Genomic DNA, 19,332 nt, shown 5'->3' with positions numbered 1-19,332 from the left:
CTCCCTAACCCTGCTCCGCATTCAGAACAAGGGCTGTCTGTTCCCATATTGATGGCGAACATATGCCAAGTTCTCACGGCTCCCCGGCTCGGGGAGAAAAGGGCGCAGACGAAAAAGTGGCAGCTTGTCAAATCGTCTCCCAGGAGGAGCAAGGCGGCAGAAGCAGGAGGGGCGAGAGGAAGCAAAGAGGGAGGGTGGAGGACGGCTGCGGGAGCAGATCCCTGGCCCAACTAGCTGCCGGAGAACCTGGAGAGCCACTGCCAGAGAATATTCCCAGCCCGACCGGGAGCTGCCAGGAACTGAACCTGGAGTGCTTGCATTGATATGTGGTCCAGGCCTGGTTTGAGGGCCAGAGCACAATAGCGCCTTCACCTGGCAGTACATTGTGGGTGGGGCTTGCCTGACACCTGGCGTCTTGCCTTACCTTCTCCGGCTGCTTCCTTCCTCCCTGCGCCGGGCACTGCAGCTTCACCACAGTGCCTTGCAGGGGACCAGGGCCGATTCCCCTCCCTCTGTGCTGGGTGCTGGTTGTGGGGAGAGCCAACTGAGGTGATTTGGCTTCACCCCGGTGCCACGCAGGGCCAAAGCCAAATGATGCTCCTTCCCTTTCAACACTGCAATGTGTCACTATATCACGATGTTTAGCTGGTGATGCATCAGGATGTTAAAAAGCTGGCATCGCCCAGCCCTAGAAGGCAGAGCATTCGCTCTACCAACTGAGCCAAAGCCCTTCCCCACGCTTAACTGGCTGCACCTCAGAAAGTCCACTTTCCTTGCCTCTGTTACGATGCCCCCCTACAAATCAGGCAGGGAAGTCACTGGTTCACAACCCAGAGGGCAGTGGATACTATCCCACAGCAGAGACACTGGAACTGGGAACAAGGCTATGTTAGAATTCCTGCTCCATGGTTGCAGTCATGGGATTGTTGTCTTTCACATGACGGTGTATGTTTTGACTCCACAGAGTGGGAAGTGACGGAGACATGATGTTTGTGTTACTGTGTTCCGTGGAGTGGGACTATTGTCCTTTGTTCTTTTTCTCTTTGCTGTCTGATGCTAGAGAGGGAGCCATGTTGCAGTGCTCCGTGTGTGTTTATATGTAAATAAAGTAGATTAGCCAAAATGCTGAGTTGCTGAGGTCTGTCACACGCATGGTGCACAAACCCTGCGGATCCCTAAGTGTGCCGGTGTTGGTTGGCATCAGTTGCTGTGATGTTCGGGCAGAATCATAGAATCATAGAATCATAGAGTTGGAAGAGACCACAAGAGTCCAACCCCCTGCCAAGCAGGAAACACCATCAGAGCACTCCTGACATATGGTTGTCAAGCCTCTGCTTAAAGACCTCCAAAGAAGGAGACTCCACCACACTCCTTGGCAGCAAATTCTACTGTCGAACAGCTCTTACTGTCAGGAAGTTCTTCCTAATGTTTAGGTGGAATCTTCTTTCTCGTAGTTTGGATCCATTGCTCCGTGTCCACTTCTCTGGAGCAGCAGAAAACAACCTTTCTCCCTCCTCTATGTGACATCCTTTTATATATTTGAACATGGCTATCATATCACCCCTTAACCTCCTCTTCTCCAGGCTAAACATGCCCAGCTCTCTTAGCCGTTCCTCATAAGGCATCGTTTCCATGCCTTTGACCATTTTGGTTGCCCTCCTCTGGACACGTTCCAGTTTGTCAGTGTCCTTCTTGAACTGTGGTGCCCAGAACTGGACACAGTACTCCAGGTGAGGTCTGACCAGAGCAGAATACAGTGGCACTATTACTCCCCTTGATCTAGATGCTATACTCCTATTGATGCAGCCCAGAATTGCATTGGCTTTTTTAGCTGCCGCGTCACACTGTTGGCTCATGTCAAGTTTGTGGTCAACCAAGACTCCTAGATCCTTTTCACATGTACTGCTCTCAAGCCAGGTGTAAGCTGCAGGGAGCTTTTGAAGCTCCCGAACGATCGACCAGGAGGGGGAGAACATGCCAGTCGGCTATGTGTCTCTGCCAGAGTCCTGCTTGAGTGTAGGCCAAACTCCTGACAGGCTATGCTTCCCTCAAAGCGGGGGGGGGGTGTCAATTGGAAGAGCCACTCACCATCACTCATTCCTAATGTGGTATTTCCACTTTCTCCACCTATCCCTCTGCCTTTCCAGTGAGGTAGGGAGTGGCCCCCCAGCAGCTTGGACTGGTTGCAGCACTGTGAACCCATCCATGAAGAGGATGTGCATGAGCAGAATTATGTTCCAAATCATAGAATTGTTGAGTCGGAAGGGACCACTCGGGTCATCTAGTCCAACCCTCTGCAATGCAGGAATCTTTTGCCCGACGTGGGACTCAAACCCATGACCCTGGGATTAAGAGTCTTATGCTTTACCAGGTGAGCTATACTAAGTGCATACAGGTGATCTCGGTGTCAGTCCCACTCACATTCATTTCATTTCACTCTTAATTATACCACCTTTTCTCTCTCTATTATTTACTTTTACTTTGTATTCTTCCTGCATGGATCACGTTCAGAACCCGAGTGTCCACTGTACACACATTTCCTCCTCCCTCTTGTTGCAGAGGCAGCAATGTTCTAACATGCAACAGATTCCTTGGTTTCTGGGCAGTTATCCAAGTTATTTCCCCAACTCTCAGCCACAGGACAGCATGCTGGGGCTAGAAGCAGTTTGTCTGGCAGTGGCACTCCCTCTGCCCACTGTACCTGTTGCCAGGCTGGCTTTCCAGATCACCTGCTGCTGAGTGTAGACCCTCCCCCCGTTGTAACCAGTTTTACCCGAAATACTTTCTTAATACTTAGCCAATTAGCCTCCCCCCATCCTTTGAAAGACCGTGCAAAGAAGGCTTTTTCAGCAGCACCTACAGCTATTTCCAACCAACTGTTCTGGCATATTAAACTGTATCCTTCTTGATTACAAGGCATAAAAAATCTTTTTAAAAAGAGCTGCAACTTTTATTTAAACCAACGTAACCTGAAAGATGCAAACGAGCAGCCTGGAGAAAGAAAATTAGATCAAAAACAAGGCCTGCTGGGTTTCGAATGTTTACGGCTTCTTTGTGGCTAGACTTCTAATATTGCCTTCCTCTCCTCTCCTCCGCCTCCCTCTCGCAAAAGCCGGTCAAGCAGCACAGCATCTGTGAATATTAACTACGGGAACAGTGCTCCTACAGGGTGGCCCCTCACCTTTACGCTGCCTCCAATGAGGTCGGGTGGCTCCTCATCCGTTTCTAAGGCAACGTTGATGGACGCAAAAGGGCGACTGGCCATCTGCTGCATCTCTCGGAGCAGTTGCTGTTGAATAAATGGAGAGATGTTAATACGGCAGCCCGACATATTCAAGGGTCACGGGTGTTCATGGGATTTTCACACAGTTGCAAGGAAACAAGAGCGGCGGCTGGCACTCTGTGCCCAGAAAGAGAATAATTCAAGACTAGCAGTTAAAGAAAGTTTAAGCAATACTGCTATATATATATATATATATATTAACAGGATGTGGCAAAACATGGGGTGAAGGATCAGACCTGCTGCCACCACGACTCTGGTCCTGAGTTAGGGCAGTTGTAGATTTACAACCTGAGCTGAACAGGCTGCTCAAGAGGCATCGCCTATTAGGACCGATCCACAAGGCACAGTGAGATAAGCATCCCTTTGTTGCCTTCATGTGGAGATTTGTCTGGACGCTAACAGCCACATACTTGGCACTGCCCAGAAATCCTAAGAAACCAAAGTATCAGTTCAGTTTTGAAACCAGGGGTTAGAATAAGGGAAATTTTGGCAGATCCGTTCTTTTGCCATCTTGATTCAAAATGGCATCTGATTACATCCAAGCAGATGAAAACCTCTTCCTTTCCAAAATATATACTAGATGCGAGGGCTGAGTTGGAGGCGATGGATAGTTCAGCAAGGGTTGCAAACCTCTGCTGCGACCAGGGCTCTCACCACACACCTTCCTGCCATATTGAGACTCACAATCGTGTGCACAGAAAATAAAGTGGTCCTTTCACAAAGAAAAAACTCAATGTTTCATTGAGAGAAAACAGGCCTGGTTAAGTGACCTACAACTCAGAAAGGAGATGAGGGCTGAGTCAACCTGGAATCCCTTGATTGTATAGAAAGAAGTTCTCTCTAGGCAACTCACAAGTAACAATACACCCAGAAGAACTAAATGAGCAAATATATGTACTAAAGCATCACAAATTTGTCCAAGGTAAGGTAGGTCTCATAACTCTTCTGCTTTGGGATGACGGTGGAGAAGGTGTTCATTGCATGCTTGTTTCCACAGCAACTTCACTGATCCATCACACACAACCTCCAAAAGAAACCCTATTATGAGCATGTAAGAAACTAGCTGGCGTAAGGAAATCTGCAGAGCCAGATAGCCATGCGCCTTCCCCCATCACATGGCCAGTTCCTGCATTGTTTTTGTTCAGTTCAGCATTTTCAAATTGTTTCCCAACCTGTTCCCTACTTCTCTGGCCCGCTTCCACCTATATTCTCCACCCGGCTCCATGAGTTTTGTGGTTTTAGTTTTAATTGCACGGTTTTATAATTAAACGGTTGCATTTTGTGAATTTGGGGGGTGCTTTAGAAATAATTAAAAAAGCAGGCCACAAAATTTAAATGTTAAGTTGCACGAATGTTTTACCCTGTGATTGAGTGGGAGGTTAGCAAGTCTCCACTTCCCCCGCCAGCTGCAGGGCTGATACTCCACACCGACAAATTATAATGAAACAACAGCAGAACAGAGCGAAACCCACAGCATCAGCCATGTAAGGTCAGCAGGTCTCCCAAATCCATCAGATTCATGTGTGCCACAGTACGGAGGACTACCGTATTTTTCGCTCTATAACACGCACCCGACCATAACACACACATAGTTTTTAGAGGAGGAAAACAAGAAAAAAAAATTCTAAACGAAACAGTGGATGTATGATTTTTGTGGTTCATGCTGTGGCCACAGACATGTGATCTGACGGTGAGTTTGGGGTAGCCCAATGCAAAAATCCTGAGGAGCCAGAATCTAGTACCAAAAGAGTATTAGAAATGATTGAAGAATTTGGTCATGTGGCAGGGTTTAAGCTGAACAAATCAAAAACTAAAGTTCTTGAGAAAAATTTAACACCAATTGAGAAGGAGAGGTTTCAGAATGAGACAGGCTTAACATTGGTTAAGAAAGTGAAATACCTGGGGATTAATATGACAGCTAAAAATGGAAATTTATTTAAGGACAACTATGAAAAATGCTGGTCAGAAGTGAAAAAGGACCTAGAAATATGGTCAAATTTGAAGCTTTCCTTGTTGGGTCGAATTGCGGCTATAAAGATGAATGTATTGCCAAGAATGTTATTTTTGTTTCAATCACTACAAGTTTTGGACAAAATGGACTGTTTCAAGAAGTGGCAGAGAGACATTTCTAGATTTGTCTGGCAGGGCAAGAAGCCCAGAATAAAATTTAAAATATTAACTGATGCAAAGGAAAGAGGTGGATTTGCCCTGCCAGACCTTAAACTTTATTATGAATCAGAAGCATTTTGCTGGTTGAAAGAGTGGCTGCTTCTGGAGAACATAGACATTTTGGATTTAGAAGGTTTTAATAATGTGTTTGGGTGGCATGCATATTTGTGGTACGACAAGGTTAAAGCACATAAGGCATTTAAAAACCATATTGTCAGGAAAGCATTGTTTAATGTCTGGATAAGATACAAAGACTTATTTGAAAATAAAACCCCAAGGTGGTTGTCACCGATGGAGGCTAAGGCTCAGAAAAAACTCAATATGGAGGCCAAATGGCAGAAATATTGGGAAATTTTGGAGCAAGAAGGAGACAAATTGAAATTGCAGAGTTTTGAGAAATTGAAAGATAAAGTGCGAGACTGGCTTCATTATTATCAAATAAGAGAGGTATATAATTTGGACAAGAAAATTGGCTTCCAGGTGGAAAAATCAAAGTTGGAAATAGAACTGTTAGAACCCAAAACTAAGATACTTTCAAGAATGTATAACTTGCTGTTAAAATGGAACACTCAGGATGAAACGGTTAAATCTGCTATGATTAAATGGGCACAGGACTTTGGACATTATGTTTGCTGACTGGGAACAGTTGTGGACCAAAGGTATGAAATTTACGGCATGCAATGCCTTAAGAGAGAATATTATGAAAATGATTTACAGGTGGCACATGACATCAGTCAAGCTTGCAAAAATCTATCATTTGCCCGATAATAAATGCTGGAAATGTAAAGAAACTGAAGGTACATTCTTTCACCTTTGGTGGACGTGCCCAAAGATTAAGGCTTTCTGGGAGATGATCTATAATGAAATGAAAAAGGTATTTAAATACACCTTCCTGAAGAAACCAGAGGCCTTTCTCTTGGGCATAGTCGGCCAATTGGTGCCAAAGAAGGATAGAACTTTCTTTATGTATGCAACAACAGCAGCAAGAATACTGATTGCAAAGTACTGGAAGACACAAGATTTACCCACACTGGAAGAGTGGCAGACGAAGGTGATCGAGTATATGGAATTGGCAGAAATGACTGGCAGAATCCGAGACCAGGGAAAAGAGTTGGTGGAAGAAGACTGGAAGAAATTTAAAGACTATTTGCAGAAATACTGTAAAATTAATGAATGTTAAAATGATGTTGGATTGAAAATAAGTGGTATTGGTATTAAGATTAACAAGAATATGCAAATATGGATTGATAATGAATGAAAATATATAGTTATAATAGGTTAAGATATAGAGTAAAGATGGTTGAAAGAGGGTAAGGATTTGCTGAAATGTCTTTGTGAATGGGAATACAAAAAGGGGAGGTGAGAGGTCAAGGAAACAAGTAAATGAGTCCAAAGATATTGAAAAATGGATATTTTTTCTTTTTAAATTTCTTTTTCAACTGCCTGGTTTTTTTTTGCATTTTGTACCCTTTTTTATTCTTTTTTCTATGTGTGTTTTTTCTTAGTTCGTTAACTGTTGTTAAAATTTTAGTTTGTTAATTGTTGTTATAATTCTTTCTATTTTGTAAACTTACGTTTTTTATTTTGTAAAATTTGAATAAATATCTTTAAAAAAAAAATCCTGAGGATCCATGTGGAGCCATGCTTTGTAACCACGTTTTTGCACCACTGCGGCCCCAGGCAACAGTGGGTGCGTGGTTTTTTTGGTGCAAGCTGTAGCCATGGACATGCTATGTGATCTTATGGTGAATTTGGGGTGACCCAGTGCAAAAATCCTGAGGATCCATGTGGATCCGTGCTTTGTAACCACGTTTTAAGTGGGGAGGGAAGGAAAAGCACTCAAGGGACAAGGAACACGCGTGGGGTGGGTGGAGAAGGATGCTGCTAATAATGCAGAAGAGGGGTATAAGAGGAGAAGGCTCCTCTCCTCTCCCGCTTTGCTCCTTTAAAGCAAGCAGGCTCTCTGTCCCTCTCCTCGCCCCCACTCAGTGGCTCTTCTCCCGCTTTGCTGTTTCAAAGCGAGCCACGGAGGAGGGAAGGAAGGGGAACCATGGATCCTCTGCTCACGACTACAGCAGATCCCCCCGCCATTCGTAAGCATTCGCTCCATAACACGCACAGACATTTCCCCTTACTTTCTAGGAGGAAAAAAGTGAGTGTTATGGTGCAAATAATAATAATAATAATAATAATAATAATAATAATAATAATAATAATAATAATAATAAATAATTTTATTTATATCCCGCCCTCCCCAGCCGAAGCCGGGCTCAGGGTGGCTAACAACAATAAAACAATACAAAAGTACAACACAAACAACACTCTAAAATCATTCATTATAAAATTAATTAAATTCAAGCCACTGGCCACCATTGGGCCAGAGCTCCGCGAAGATTGTCGAGGGAGGGCGTCAGCTGTGCCCCGGCCAAAGGCCTGGCGGAACAGCTCTGTCTTGCAGGCCCTGCAGAAAGATGTCAAGTCCCGCAGGGCCCTGGTCTCTTGTGAGACTAGGTATATGTCTGCTTGAGATTAACAGCAGCTGTAAATAACTCAAGGGTCTACCGACTCCTCCAAGGTCCAGAAAAAGAACTGAACCTAAAGAGCAAAGGATATAGAAATTATGCTGAGTGGATGGATCTGCAGTCTGTATTGCTTAGGGGCGTCTATTTTTCTCACTTCCCACCAGTTGCTGGGGTGTTTGTGGGTTTTGTCTGGGGAGTAGGGGTTGCTGCTATTGTTGTTTTTGTGTCTTTATTGTGAGTTATGTGGAAATTGTTCAGTTTGGTTGTTTTTGATGTTTTATTTACTGTTTAGGACTACTTTTGTAGTGGGGGGGGTGTTAGGGGACGGTAGTTCCTCTGGTGGGGGATATGTCATGCCCCTTCTGGGGTAGTTTGTCCACCCTGAATCCCTACCCTGCACTCAGCAATCACCTGTGGCTCCTAGAAGCTGTGACAGCAGCCACACCCTGGGAATGGGTCCAATGGCCAAGAAAGTGGTTTCTGTACAACACACTGCAGAGGGAAGTGAGGAGCAGGTGGGTCTTGTCAACCCATCTAGGAGAAAGGAAAACTCTAATCCTAAACTTCCACTGCCTTGCAGGTTATCTTTGGGAGAAGAGAAGGCTAAGGAGTAGACCCTACACAAATCTGGAGTCCCTAAGGCAGTTGTACGCAACTCCTGCAGCCAAGCTGGTGCCAAGCGTATTGCTCTGTTTTCCTTCAAACCACATCAGTGAGGCCAGAGTGGGGTCTTGCCGCCTGGGCAGCTCAGAACGTCCATCCACACTGCCCAGGCCTGTGCCCCACGGAGGACACTTCAGTGCTGCTAATGCAGTAGTCTGACTTCATCTCCGGAGGAGCACTCCATTGTCTCTTGAGACAGACAGATGTCAACAATGTAGTTTTTTCATGTTGAATTGCCAGAGCCTGCCATCACGGGCAATTGCCCTGGGTGAAACAAGACTGGTAGGGGTGGTTCAGTACTTCCCCTACTGCTAGTTCAGTGAGGTTAGACTCAAGAGGTACTAGCGAAGCCTGGGCAGAGCTTCTGCTGTTGGGTAACCATGCCGAATTAGCTAGCTGTATTGAAAAGAGGTCAGGCTCTCAGCTGGAAACGCCCAGCTGCAAAAGGCCACAGAGCTCTTCCCACTATTTTAAGCATCGTTTTGAAATCTCCCTTCATTACTTGGGCCCATGGTGCAGATGAACTATGTAAAATTACTGAAATGAAAAGCATCCTAAAAATACACTGAAAGGCAGCCATTTTATATACAGTGGAACCTCACTTTTCGAATGTAATCTTTTCCGGAAGACCGTTCGACTTCTGAAATGTTCAAAACCAAAACTCGAGGATCAAAGGATGGTTGGCAAAATCCATTGAAAACATGGAGAAAAGCGCCTCAGAAAGCCATTCAACATCCGAGGAGCGTTTGAAAACGGAAGCAATTACTTCTGGGTTTTCCAAATTGTTTGTCAACAGAGATGTTCGAGAACCGAGGTTCCACTGTACTTTGCTTCCAGAAAAGGCTTGGAGGATGAAAAGAGTTTTAGAGGTAGAGAACAGTCTCTGAGAACACCTCTCTTTAAGCCCCTTGCTACACTTAGCATTTTATAAGAACAGGGGGAGCTTATCAAAGTCAAGCTTATAAGACTAGGAACTAGCCCAGAGCAGCAACTGGAAAGCTCCAAGATTTCAGGCAGAGGTCTTTCCTAGCCTGAAATCCTTCCCAGAAGCAGAATCCAGAGTGTACCAGTGGTTCCCCAATTTTTTCCCCATGGACCACTTGGAAATTGCTGAGGGTCTTGGTGGACCACTTAATATCCCCCCCCCCGCGCCTGTCTGTAGCAATTGTGAATCCTGGATGCTGAATTATTTTGACAGTACCGTCATACCTTGGTTCTCGAACAGAATGCGTTCCAGGAGTCCATTCGACTTCCAGAACTGTTCGAAAACCAAGACGTGGCTTCCGATTGGCCACAGGAGCGCCCTGCAGCCAATCGGAAGCTGCGGAAACCACACCGGACCTTCAGCTTCCGAAAATTGTTCGAAAACAGGAACACTCACTCTCGGTTTTTTATTGCCTGGGAGCCAAAATGTACAAGTTCCAGGGCATTCGACAACCAAGGTACGACTGTATCTGTTTGCTTCTTTTAATTCTTATATTGTATGTTATTGTATTACCATCTGAACTTAACAGGACTGTACAGAAGTCAAAGTGTTCTTCGCAGACATGCCCCAAACCACCTGAATTAAGCTCAGTTTGGGAACCACCAGTCCGGTCCTGGCCCAGAGTTAGCGAGTGTGAGACCTGGGATCTATTCTGGAGACTGCCTTGAACAATGCAACCATCATGCCAATAGAGCTTTACATAGTATAAAGGGAGGCAGTTTGCCCACAGGGATTTTTGACCTATACTCTACTGACAACCTGCCGTACAAGTGCCATTCAAGTGAACCCAAACTCATGTGCCAGACCTCCTGTTCCAGGCTACTACTTAAAACGATGCTCGGCAGATTGCAAAGTGAAGAAAGCGCGAAACAGATTGCAGGGTTGCTGCTGCAGTAATTGTGCCCTTCAGCTACCATAAAACGCTTTGTCTAATGGCTGTAAAATAAAACCAGAGCAAGCTGTCCTGATAAATATGCCCAAAATAAGAATCAAGCAGAACTCATTAACTCGGCAAGGAGTTGAATATTCACACAATCACTGAGCCCACCCAGGAGGTTATGTGGGTACAGCTACATGAATCTTGCACTTGCAATAGCTCTCGAAGCCTTCAAATCATGAGACAATACATGTTTGTGTGGGGTTTTTTTTAAAAAAATTGTTCAATTCATGCTGGAGGCCCTTGATCAGAATGGACAATGATGAACCATTCACAAGCCCAGACACTGATTGTTCACCTCAATGGAGCACAATAACAAAATTCAAGGATAATAACAGTGGGGCAAAGGAATCTCACAGCAGTAAAATGCTAGGTGCAAGAGTCCCCTGTACTGCAGCACAGATGAAGTAAAACAAGTGTGGACCTTATCCAGCCATTGATGGGAGACCAGAGACAGCCTCATGAAAGCCACGCTGAGCTTTCCAAGAGCGAGATCTAATCGTGTTTTGAAACCAATATTCAGGCATTTAAAGGTCTCTAGGGAAAGACTGCATAACTTATGTGTTCTCTGTAGGTCTTACTGAAATGACCCATTAATCTAGAGTTACTCCTGAGTAGGTTAATAAATAACAGCGTTTTCCAGCTCAGAGTTTGTGATCAGCATCAGAACCATTTTCACAAGTTCTTTCGTGCACAAATCAATTCCTGGTCTCCCCACACCCCCAAGGTGTTCTTTATCAGCAATCCAATTTAGAGGGAAATGCATTTTGCTTGTCACTGCACAACTGGAAGTCAGAAACCCTTCCGATCTACTTTGAATCACCCAGTGGTCTACCAGCACACCCTGCTCCTCCTTCTACCCACTCCTGCTGTCAGCGCAGAGGTGGGGCTCACAAGAGTCATAGGACTAATCTATACTGGTGAGTTATAACGTTATAAATGTGTTATAAAAATGTGACACTAGCAAGTGCTGTACAGGATTCAATGGGAAATTGCATTGAGAGCTATATAGCTTTTCTTCTTAGCTTTTTTTTTTTTTTAAGATCATTGTAGATCTACCCTTAGTTAAACAACACCTGGGAAGGGTGAAAGTTGGTCACTCGTGCTGTAGGAAATCAAAATTAAAAGGTCATCCAGCTATGAGAATGATATGCAAAAGGAACACAACTGGTACACACACACACCATTATCAAGAAGTAAGTTATAGATCTGTCCCATTATTGTGTACTTCTTGACACTTCTATGATTCTATGCTACCATCAATCCGTAACACCACCCCTTCTGGAAACTGTTTTACAAAGAAATAGCTTTGGCATGTATCAGCCTTGGGACTTGCTTAACTTCAAGAGGAACATCTCTTTTTAAAGGAAGCAACACTCCTCCACCCAAAACACACACACCCTGGTAACATTGCCGATCTCAATTGCTGCCAGTGGACCTTGGTTTAAGAAAACCCGACTGAGCAATACATCATCTTTACTGAAGAAATGTAACAAGAATGAAATATTATGCAATCAAGGATAAATCAATTTTAATGTTTTATCTTTACATTCATGAAATGGCGGCCTGCCAAAATGGAATTCTGAAACAAGCGAAGTTTTCAGTCATTAATGTTATTCTCCCTCGAAAAGATACTACGCTACTCCTCAGACCGAAATGCAGGAGCTTCCATTCAACCTCCAGGCACAACACACAATTGTTATGGAATTCTTTTGTGCATGACAATAGAAACCTTTGATGAGGTATGACAGTAACAAGCAACAGTAATCTAAGACAGACAGGATGGTGGTGATATCAAAACCATTGAAATATTGGAAGAGGGAGCAGACATTTTTGAATTTTTATTTTAAACCCTCACTAGTATTCTTTATAGCTATGAGAATGAGAGTAATGAAATCTGGGACTTTAGGGCGTGGAAACTGGAATAAAGAACACAGACAATTGGCTTTGTTCAGACATTGAACCAAACCCTAGTTACAGAAATTTAACTTTGGTTTGTTTTGAAGTCTGAAATCATAAGCCCTGGTTCGTGATCAGCCAATAAACTAGAATCAGAAGCCACACATGAATTGGTTTTGCAAACCATGGATTGAAGTGATGTCTAAACTGACAAACCATAATTATGGCCACTTCTACATCTCTGGAGAAAAAAGTGCTTAGCTGATGTTAAATTAAAACCACACATGGTGCAATAAATCATGATTTGCCTGTATAGTCATTCAAACCATGGCTTAAACTATGGTTGGACTACAGTTCTAAACTATGATTAGTGAAAGCTGTAGTTCGTTCTGATGCCCAGATTGAACCAACTTCTGTCTTTGTTGAAGCCTTAAGGAGAGCTATTATAAAATACATTATCAGTGGTAACTGACACCCCCCCCTCCAAATAAAAAAACTAATCGGGGGTGGAAAGGGGGAAGGAACGGGCTGGGGAAAGGGTAGAATGGGTCCATGTGAGGTTATGCACACTGAACCAATGCACTCAGGAGTCAGGAACGTAACCACCCCAAAAATCAGTTGTTGCCAGAACAAAAAAGACCGGCAGGAGCCCTCATCCATCCAACTACCATATGCATCACTAAGACCACTAGAAGAAGAGGCGCATCAGCATTCCATATTGCTTAGACCCAGCTCTGCATGGCCTGCAGAATGACTATCTGACTACAAGCCACGCTAGGGATGTGGGTGGCACTGTGGGTAAAACCACAGAACCTAGGACTTGCCGATCAGAAGGTCGGCGGTTCGAATCCCCGTGGCGGGGTGAGCTCCCGTTGCTCGGTCCCTGCTCCTGCCCACCTAGCAGTTCGAAAGAACTTTAAAAAGTGCAAGTAGTTAAATAGGTACCACTCTGGCAGGAAGGTAAACGGCGTTTCCGTGCGCTGCTCTGGTTCACCAGAAGTGGCTTCGTCATGCTGGCCACATGACCCAGAAGCTATACGCCGGCTCCCTCGGCCAACAAAGTGAGATAAGCGCCGCAACCCCAGAGTCGGCCATGACTGGACCTAATGGTCAGGGGTCCCTTTACCTTACAAGTCATTATCCGGAAGCCAAGATCAAGCCTTGGCCTCTTCATCATGGGTCCTCTGGGGAAAACCAACCACAGGCACTGGTTCACACCTAACACAAAGCCATTCTCTGCGTTGTTTTGCCCCATTCGTGGCAAAGGATTTTCAACAGGAGATGTGAAGCAGCCACTTCTGAGCAGCATGCAGCCCAATCACATAAAATAAGCTATTGTGATGGGATGGTGAGCTGCTTGTGCGTAAAATCCTAGTCCCTCAGAGTTTGGCTAAGTCCACAAACCTCTGTCTGTGACGGAGCTCCTTAAGCATGGCTCCATCAGTCGCTCGTTGAATCGGACAGTGGGCGTTTACGGAACTTCTTCCAGCATAAAAGCTCCTTAACGGAAACGCGTCTTCTGGACTCTCGGCGTGACAGTTTCCGGCGAGGAGTGGGTGTCCCTATAGGAGGTCCTGAAACCTCCCCACTGTTCTCGCTTGAAGTGTCTCTGAGCCCTCCCTCCGACTCACTTTCCCTTGGAACTCCACTTCTCCCCCTGCTGGTTCCCTCCTCAGCTGAATGGTCTCTCTCACCCTCCGTGAGCCCTTTCACCTCCTGCGTCTCAGATGGCCGTTCCCTGACATCCACCTCCCCTCCAGGGCCCCCTTCACCCCCTTCCCTCCCCTCCTCTGCGGGAGGCGAGGGAGCAAAACCCCTGAAGGAACCTCCCTCATCTTCTGAAGTTTCAAACACTTCCCTCCACCTGTTGCTGTTTCCGGTTTCCAAGTACTCCTCCTCATCGGAGTCTGTTCCTTCTTCCAACTCCGATTCCCTGAATCCTTCCAGTTCCTCCTCATCGTCGGTGGTGCCAAAGTACTCCCTCCGGAACCTCGCTACTGGCTGAGGTTTCCTGGGGAACCTTTGGTGGAACGTTTCGATCAAGATCTCGTCACGGACCTCCTCTGCCGTCACCCAGGTGTTTTCCGACTCCGGTTCCCCTTCCCACGCGACCAAATACTCCACCTGATTACCCTTCCACCTGGAGTCGATGATTTCCGCCACATGGTTGCTGCTTTCCCTTTCTTATATGGCTGGCCCCCGTGTGGATACCCCTTCACCTTCCCCCCTATATGGTGACAGTAATGACCTGTGGAATACTGGGTGCAGTTTCATGTGGTTCGGTAACCGGAGTCTGAAAGCCACTGGGTTGACCTGTTGGATGACCTCAAATGGTCCCAATCTTTTGGGTCTCAATTTCTTGCAACCCCCCTTGAACGGCAACCCTTGGGTTGATAGCCAGACCTGACTCCCCACCCTAATGGTTTCACCTTCCCTTCTGCTCTTGTCTGCCTGCCTCTTATATTCTTCTTTGGCCCTTTCTAAGTTGAGTTGGAGTTGACGATGGATCGCTTCCATTTCTTCTACAAAATGTTCAGCGGCCGGGACACTCCATCTCTCCCCTTCTCCCCCTGGAAACGCCCTGGGGTGGCACCCATAATTAGCCAAAAAGGGGCTCATCCCGGTGGACACATTCTCTGCATTATTGTAAGCAAATTCCGCTAGCGCCAACTTTTCGACCCAATCGTTCTCTCTGTCATTGACATAACACCTCAGGTATTGTTGGAGGATACCGTTTGCCCTCTCCGCCTGCCCATTGGTCTCAGGGTGCCTGGCAGTCGAAAAGTTGACCTCTACGTGCAACAAGCTCATAAGTTTCCTCCAGAATCTGGACGTGAACTGTTTCCCTCTGTCGGAGACCACCCTCAAGGGGGCGCCATGCAGCCTAAAAATATGTTCTACAAACAATTTCGCTGTCTCTTCCGCCGTGACTGCATGTGAGCAAGCTACAAAGTGACCCATCTTAGTTAACAGGTCTACTACGACTAGTATGGCGGTTTTCCCCTGGGATTTAGGCAGATCAGTCATAAAATCTATCGATACCGCCTCCCACGGTCGTTCTGGTGTGGGTAACGGTTCTAATAACCCCGCTGGCGCCCGCCTTTCTCCTTTGGCTCTCTGGCATTGGTCACACCTTCTCACATACTCCCGTACATCCTCCCTCACCTTGGGCCACCAAAACTCCCTGGTCACCAACCACATGGTCTTGTGTTGCCCAAAATGCCCCGCTGTGGGGTTGTCGTGCAGCTGTTTGAGTACTCCCCCCCTCAATTCCCCTTCGGGTATATATAGTGCCCCTTTGTAATACAATGCCCCGTTTCTTTCTTCAAAACCTCCGGGGTCTTCTCCCTCTCTCCTTAAACCTCTGAGCTTATCCTGGGCGTATTCATCATTTACCGTTCCCTCTACCAGTTCTCTTTGCCCCACCCAGGCCGCCCCACACACCCAGTGGTCCTCTGGGATAATATGTCTCTCTTCAGGCGCTCCCTCCCCCTCCAAATATTCAGGTTTGCGAGAGAGAGCGTCCGCTCTGATGTTTTCTGGACCTGGCACATAGCAGATTTCAAAATGGAATTTGGAGAACTCCTGGGCCCATCTCACTTGTCGTTGGTTGAGCACTCGTGCCGTTCTCCAATACTCCAAATTCTTGTGGTCCGTACACACTTGCACCTTATGCTGTGCGCCAATTAGTAAATGTCTCCATCTCCGGAACGCTTCGTGAATGGCGAGTAGTTCTCGGTCATATACGGTGTAGTTCCTCTCGGATTTGTTCAGCTTACGCGAAAAGAAGGCACACGGTCTCCATTCCGACTTATTGCTCCCTGGCTGAAGCAGCACCGCCCCCACCGCCCGGTCTGAGGCATCAGTTTCCACTCTCATGGGTTTTTGTAAATCCACATGCAGGAGCTGTTCTTCCGAAGCGAATGCCCTTTTCAATTCCTCAAATGCTTGCTCCGCCTCCGCCGTCCAAACGAATTTCTTCTTGCTGCTTAGACAGTCCGTGATGGGAGCCGTTAAGTGGGCAAAGTTCTTGATGAATTTACGGTAAAAGTTCCCAAACCCTAAGAACCTTTGCACATCCTTTTTCGTTTTCGGTGTCTTCCATTCCAGCACCGCCTGGACCTTGCCTGGATCCATGGCTAATCCCTTGTCTGATAAGCGGTACCCCAGGAATTCCACCTCCTTGGTGTGAAACTGACACTTCTCCAATTTCACCCACAGCTGGTTTGCTTGCAGCTGGCTCAGCACTTCCCTGACATCCTTTACATGCTGCTCCTCATTCTCTGAATATATCAGCACGTCATCAAGGAAGGCCACGCAATTCTTGTAGAGCAAAGGTCCCAGGACATGGTTCATGAGCGATTGAAAACAGGCGGAGCCTGATTGCAATCCGAATGGCATAACTAAATATTCAAAAGCCCCCAAAGGGGTGAACATGGTGGTTTTCCATTCATCCCCTTTCCTTATTCGTATCAGGTTGTATGCCCCTCTCAGGTCCAGTTTCGTGAATATCTTTCCCTTCCTCACCCTGGTCAAAATGTCATCAATCCTGGGCATGGGGAAAGTCACTGGTTCTGACACGGCATTTAGCCGCCGGTAGTCCACTACAAGCCTGGGTTTATCCGTGTTTTTTTTGTCCACAAAAAACACTGGGCTCCCCCCCACCGCTCTGGACTCTCTGATGAAGCCCCTCTTCAGGTTTTTATCAATAAACTCCCTTAACTCCTGCATTTCCCTGTCTGACATGGCATACAGCTTGCCCACGGGGAGCTGGGCCCCAGGGACCAGGTTAATTTGGCAGTCAAAGTCTCTATGCGGTGGTAGTTTATCTGCTTCCCTTTCGCTGAAGACCTTGCTCAGGTCAGCGTATTGTTTGGGCACCTTCCCTTTGTCCGCCACTTCCGTCCCTGCTAGAAAGGCTTTTGCCCTTTCTGGCACCTTTCCTTCTCTGCAGTGTTCCAGGCAATGTGCTGACCCAAAGGAGACCACTCTCTGATGCCAGCCCACTAGCGGGTCATGCAATGCTAGCCAGCTCATTCCCAAAATGACGGGAGCCCCTCCCAGGGTGGCCACATTGAACGCTATCCTTTCGGTGTGCCTGGCCACCCTCATAACCATTGGGACGGTCTGTAGGCTAACTTCTCCTCCCAACAGCTCCCTCCCATCGATCGTGGTCACCTGCAGGGGGTTGCTTAAAGGGAGTGTCTGTATCTGGTGTTCAGCTGCAAACTCCTTACTCATAAAATTACAGGAGCTGCCTGAGTCCAACAGCGCCTTTGTCTTTAGTGGGTATCCGTTTGCCTGCTCTAGCAACACCTCTATTACTAGGGCTGGTCTTGGAGGTTCCGGAGTGGGCACTTTTACTGCTCCTTGGCCTGGCTGCAGTGCCCTGACGGTGGCAGCCAGGCGTTGGCTTTTACTGGCTCCTGGACTCCCTCCTCCTTCCCCCCAACAGCTCCCGCCATCCCTTGCCATTCCTTTCTTTGCGGGCAGACTCTGGCAAAGTGACCTGGCTGCTGGCAGAGATAACATTTCTTGGCGCTCTTTCCCTCCTTCTTCCTCCCTTCACTGGGATTTGAAACTGCGCGCGCGCGCGCTGTTCCAACTTCCATCGGCTCTCCTGGCGGGAAACTTGGCTCTGGAATCTCTGGAATGCGGAAATCCCTCCAACGCTCTCCTTTCCCCTCCCGCTTCTCCAAGGCTCTTGCCTCCTGGCGCGCTCCAATGGTCAGCGCTGATTTGGTCAGCTGGTCCATAGACTCCGCCCTGGGCGCCCGGGAAAGTTCGTCTTTCACCGCCGAAGAAAGCCCCTCTTCAAAGAGCATTTGAATGGGTTCCGCCGATAGGTCCCATCCCAATTTATGTATCAACATTGTAAACTCAGTCCAGTACTCACGAACCGATCGGCTACCCTGTTTGCAAGCCATCAATTGTCTGCGCACCAGTCCCTGTTCAATCTCGCTGGAAAACATCAAATCCATGGCGCGAAAAAGCTTCCTCGTGTCCTTCAGCATTTCACTATTCCCTGCCATCAGGGGTCTAACCCAGTCTCTCGCCCCCCCTTCGAGATGGCCAATCACAAACGCCACTCGCGATGCCTCGTCGGGAAAGTCGTTAAACTGCAGTTCGAGAGCATACTGCATCTCTGTCCTAAAGGCTTGGTAGTTCCTGGGGTCCCCCCCAAACTTCTGCACCAATCCTGGCATCTTTCTTGCTAGTGTAGCGCCTTTTGCCTTTTCTGCATCCTGCGCCCTCCTTTCTTCTAGCCTCGCCGTTTGCAGTGCTAGCTGGACTTCCAACGCCCTGTACCTTTCTTCCAGGCTTGGACCCTCTCCAGCTCCTCCTGCTCCCCCGGCTCCGGCTGGGTTGCTCATGATGCCTCTCTGCACAAGCTGCTTTCAGGGACTGTCCGATTGCTGTGATGGGATGGTGAGCTGCTTGTGCGTAAAATCCTAGTCCCTCAGAGTTTGGCTAAGTCCACAAACCTCTGTCTGTGACGGAGCTCCTTAAGCATGGCTCCATCAGTCGCTCGTTGAATCGGACAGTGGGCGTTTACGGAACTTCTTCCAGCATAAAAGCTCCTTAACGGAAACGCGTCTTCTGGACTCTCGGCGTGACAGTTTCCGGCGAGGAGTGGGTGTCCCTATAGGAGGTCCTGAAACCTCCCCACTGTTCTCGCTTGAAGTGTCTCTGAGCCCTCCCTCCGACTCACTTTCCCTTGGAACTCCACTTCTCCCCCTGCTGGTTCCCTCCTCAGCTGAATGGTCTCTCTCACCCTCCGTGAGCCCTTTCACCTCCTGCGTCTCAGATGGCAGTTCCCTGACAGCTATGGTTTAACATAGGTGGGAAAACATTTTCATTGCTGTAATCGCCA

At 47.1% G+C, this 19,332-nt stretch overlaps 1 protein-coding gene across 1 annotated transcript in view; it reads right to left on the bottom strand.

Moving 5' to 3' along the window:
- ATRN (attractin) overlaps window positions 1-19,332 on the bottom strand; it is a 166,958-nt gene that overhangs the window by 11,730 nt on the left and 135,896 nt on the right. The window contains exon 27 of the mRNA XM_053402098.1: window positions 3,182-3,289. Within this exon, the coding sequence (XP_053258073.1) occupies window positions 3,182-3,289 (108 nt within the window). The remainder of the gene's footprint in view (window positions 1-3,181; window positions 3,290-19,332) is intronic.

This window comes from Podarcis raffonei, chromosome 9, assembly GCF_027172205.1.
Source record: "Podarcis raffonei isolate rPodRaf1 chromosome 9, rPodRaf1.pri, whole genome shotgun sequence".
In the NCBI taxonomy this organism is placed as follows: Eukaryota; Metazoa; Chordata; class Lepidosauria; order Squamata; family Lacertidae; genus Podarcis; species Podarcis raffonei.
The sequence above is the reverse complement of the archived record's forward strand: the minus strand, read 5'-3'. Positions and strand labels throughout refer to the sequence as shown.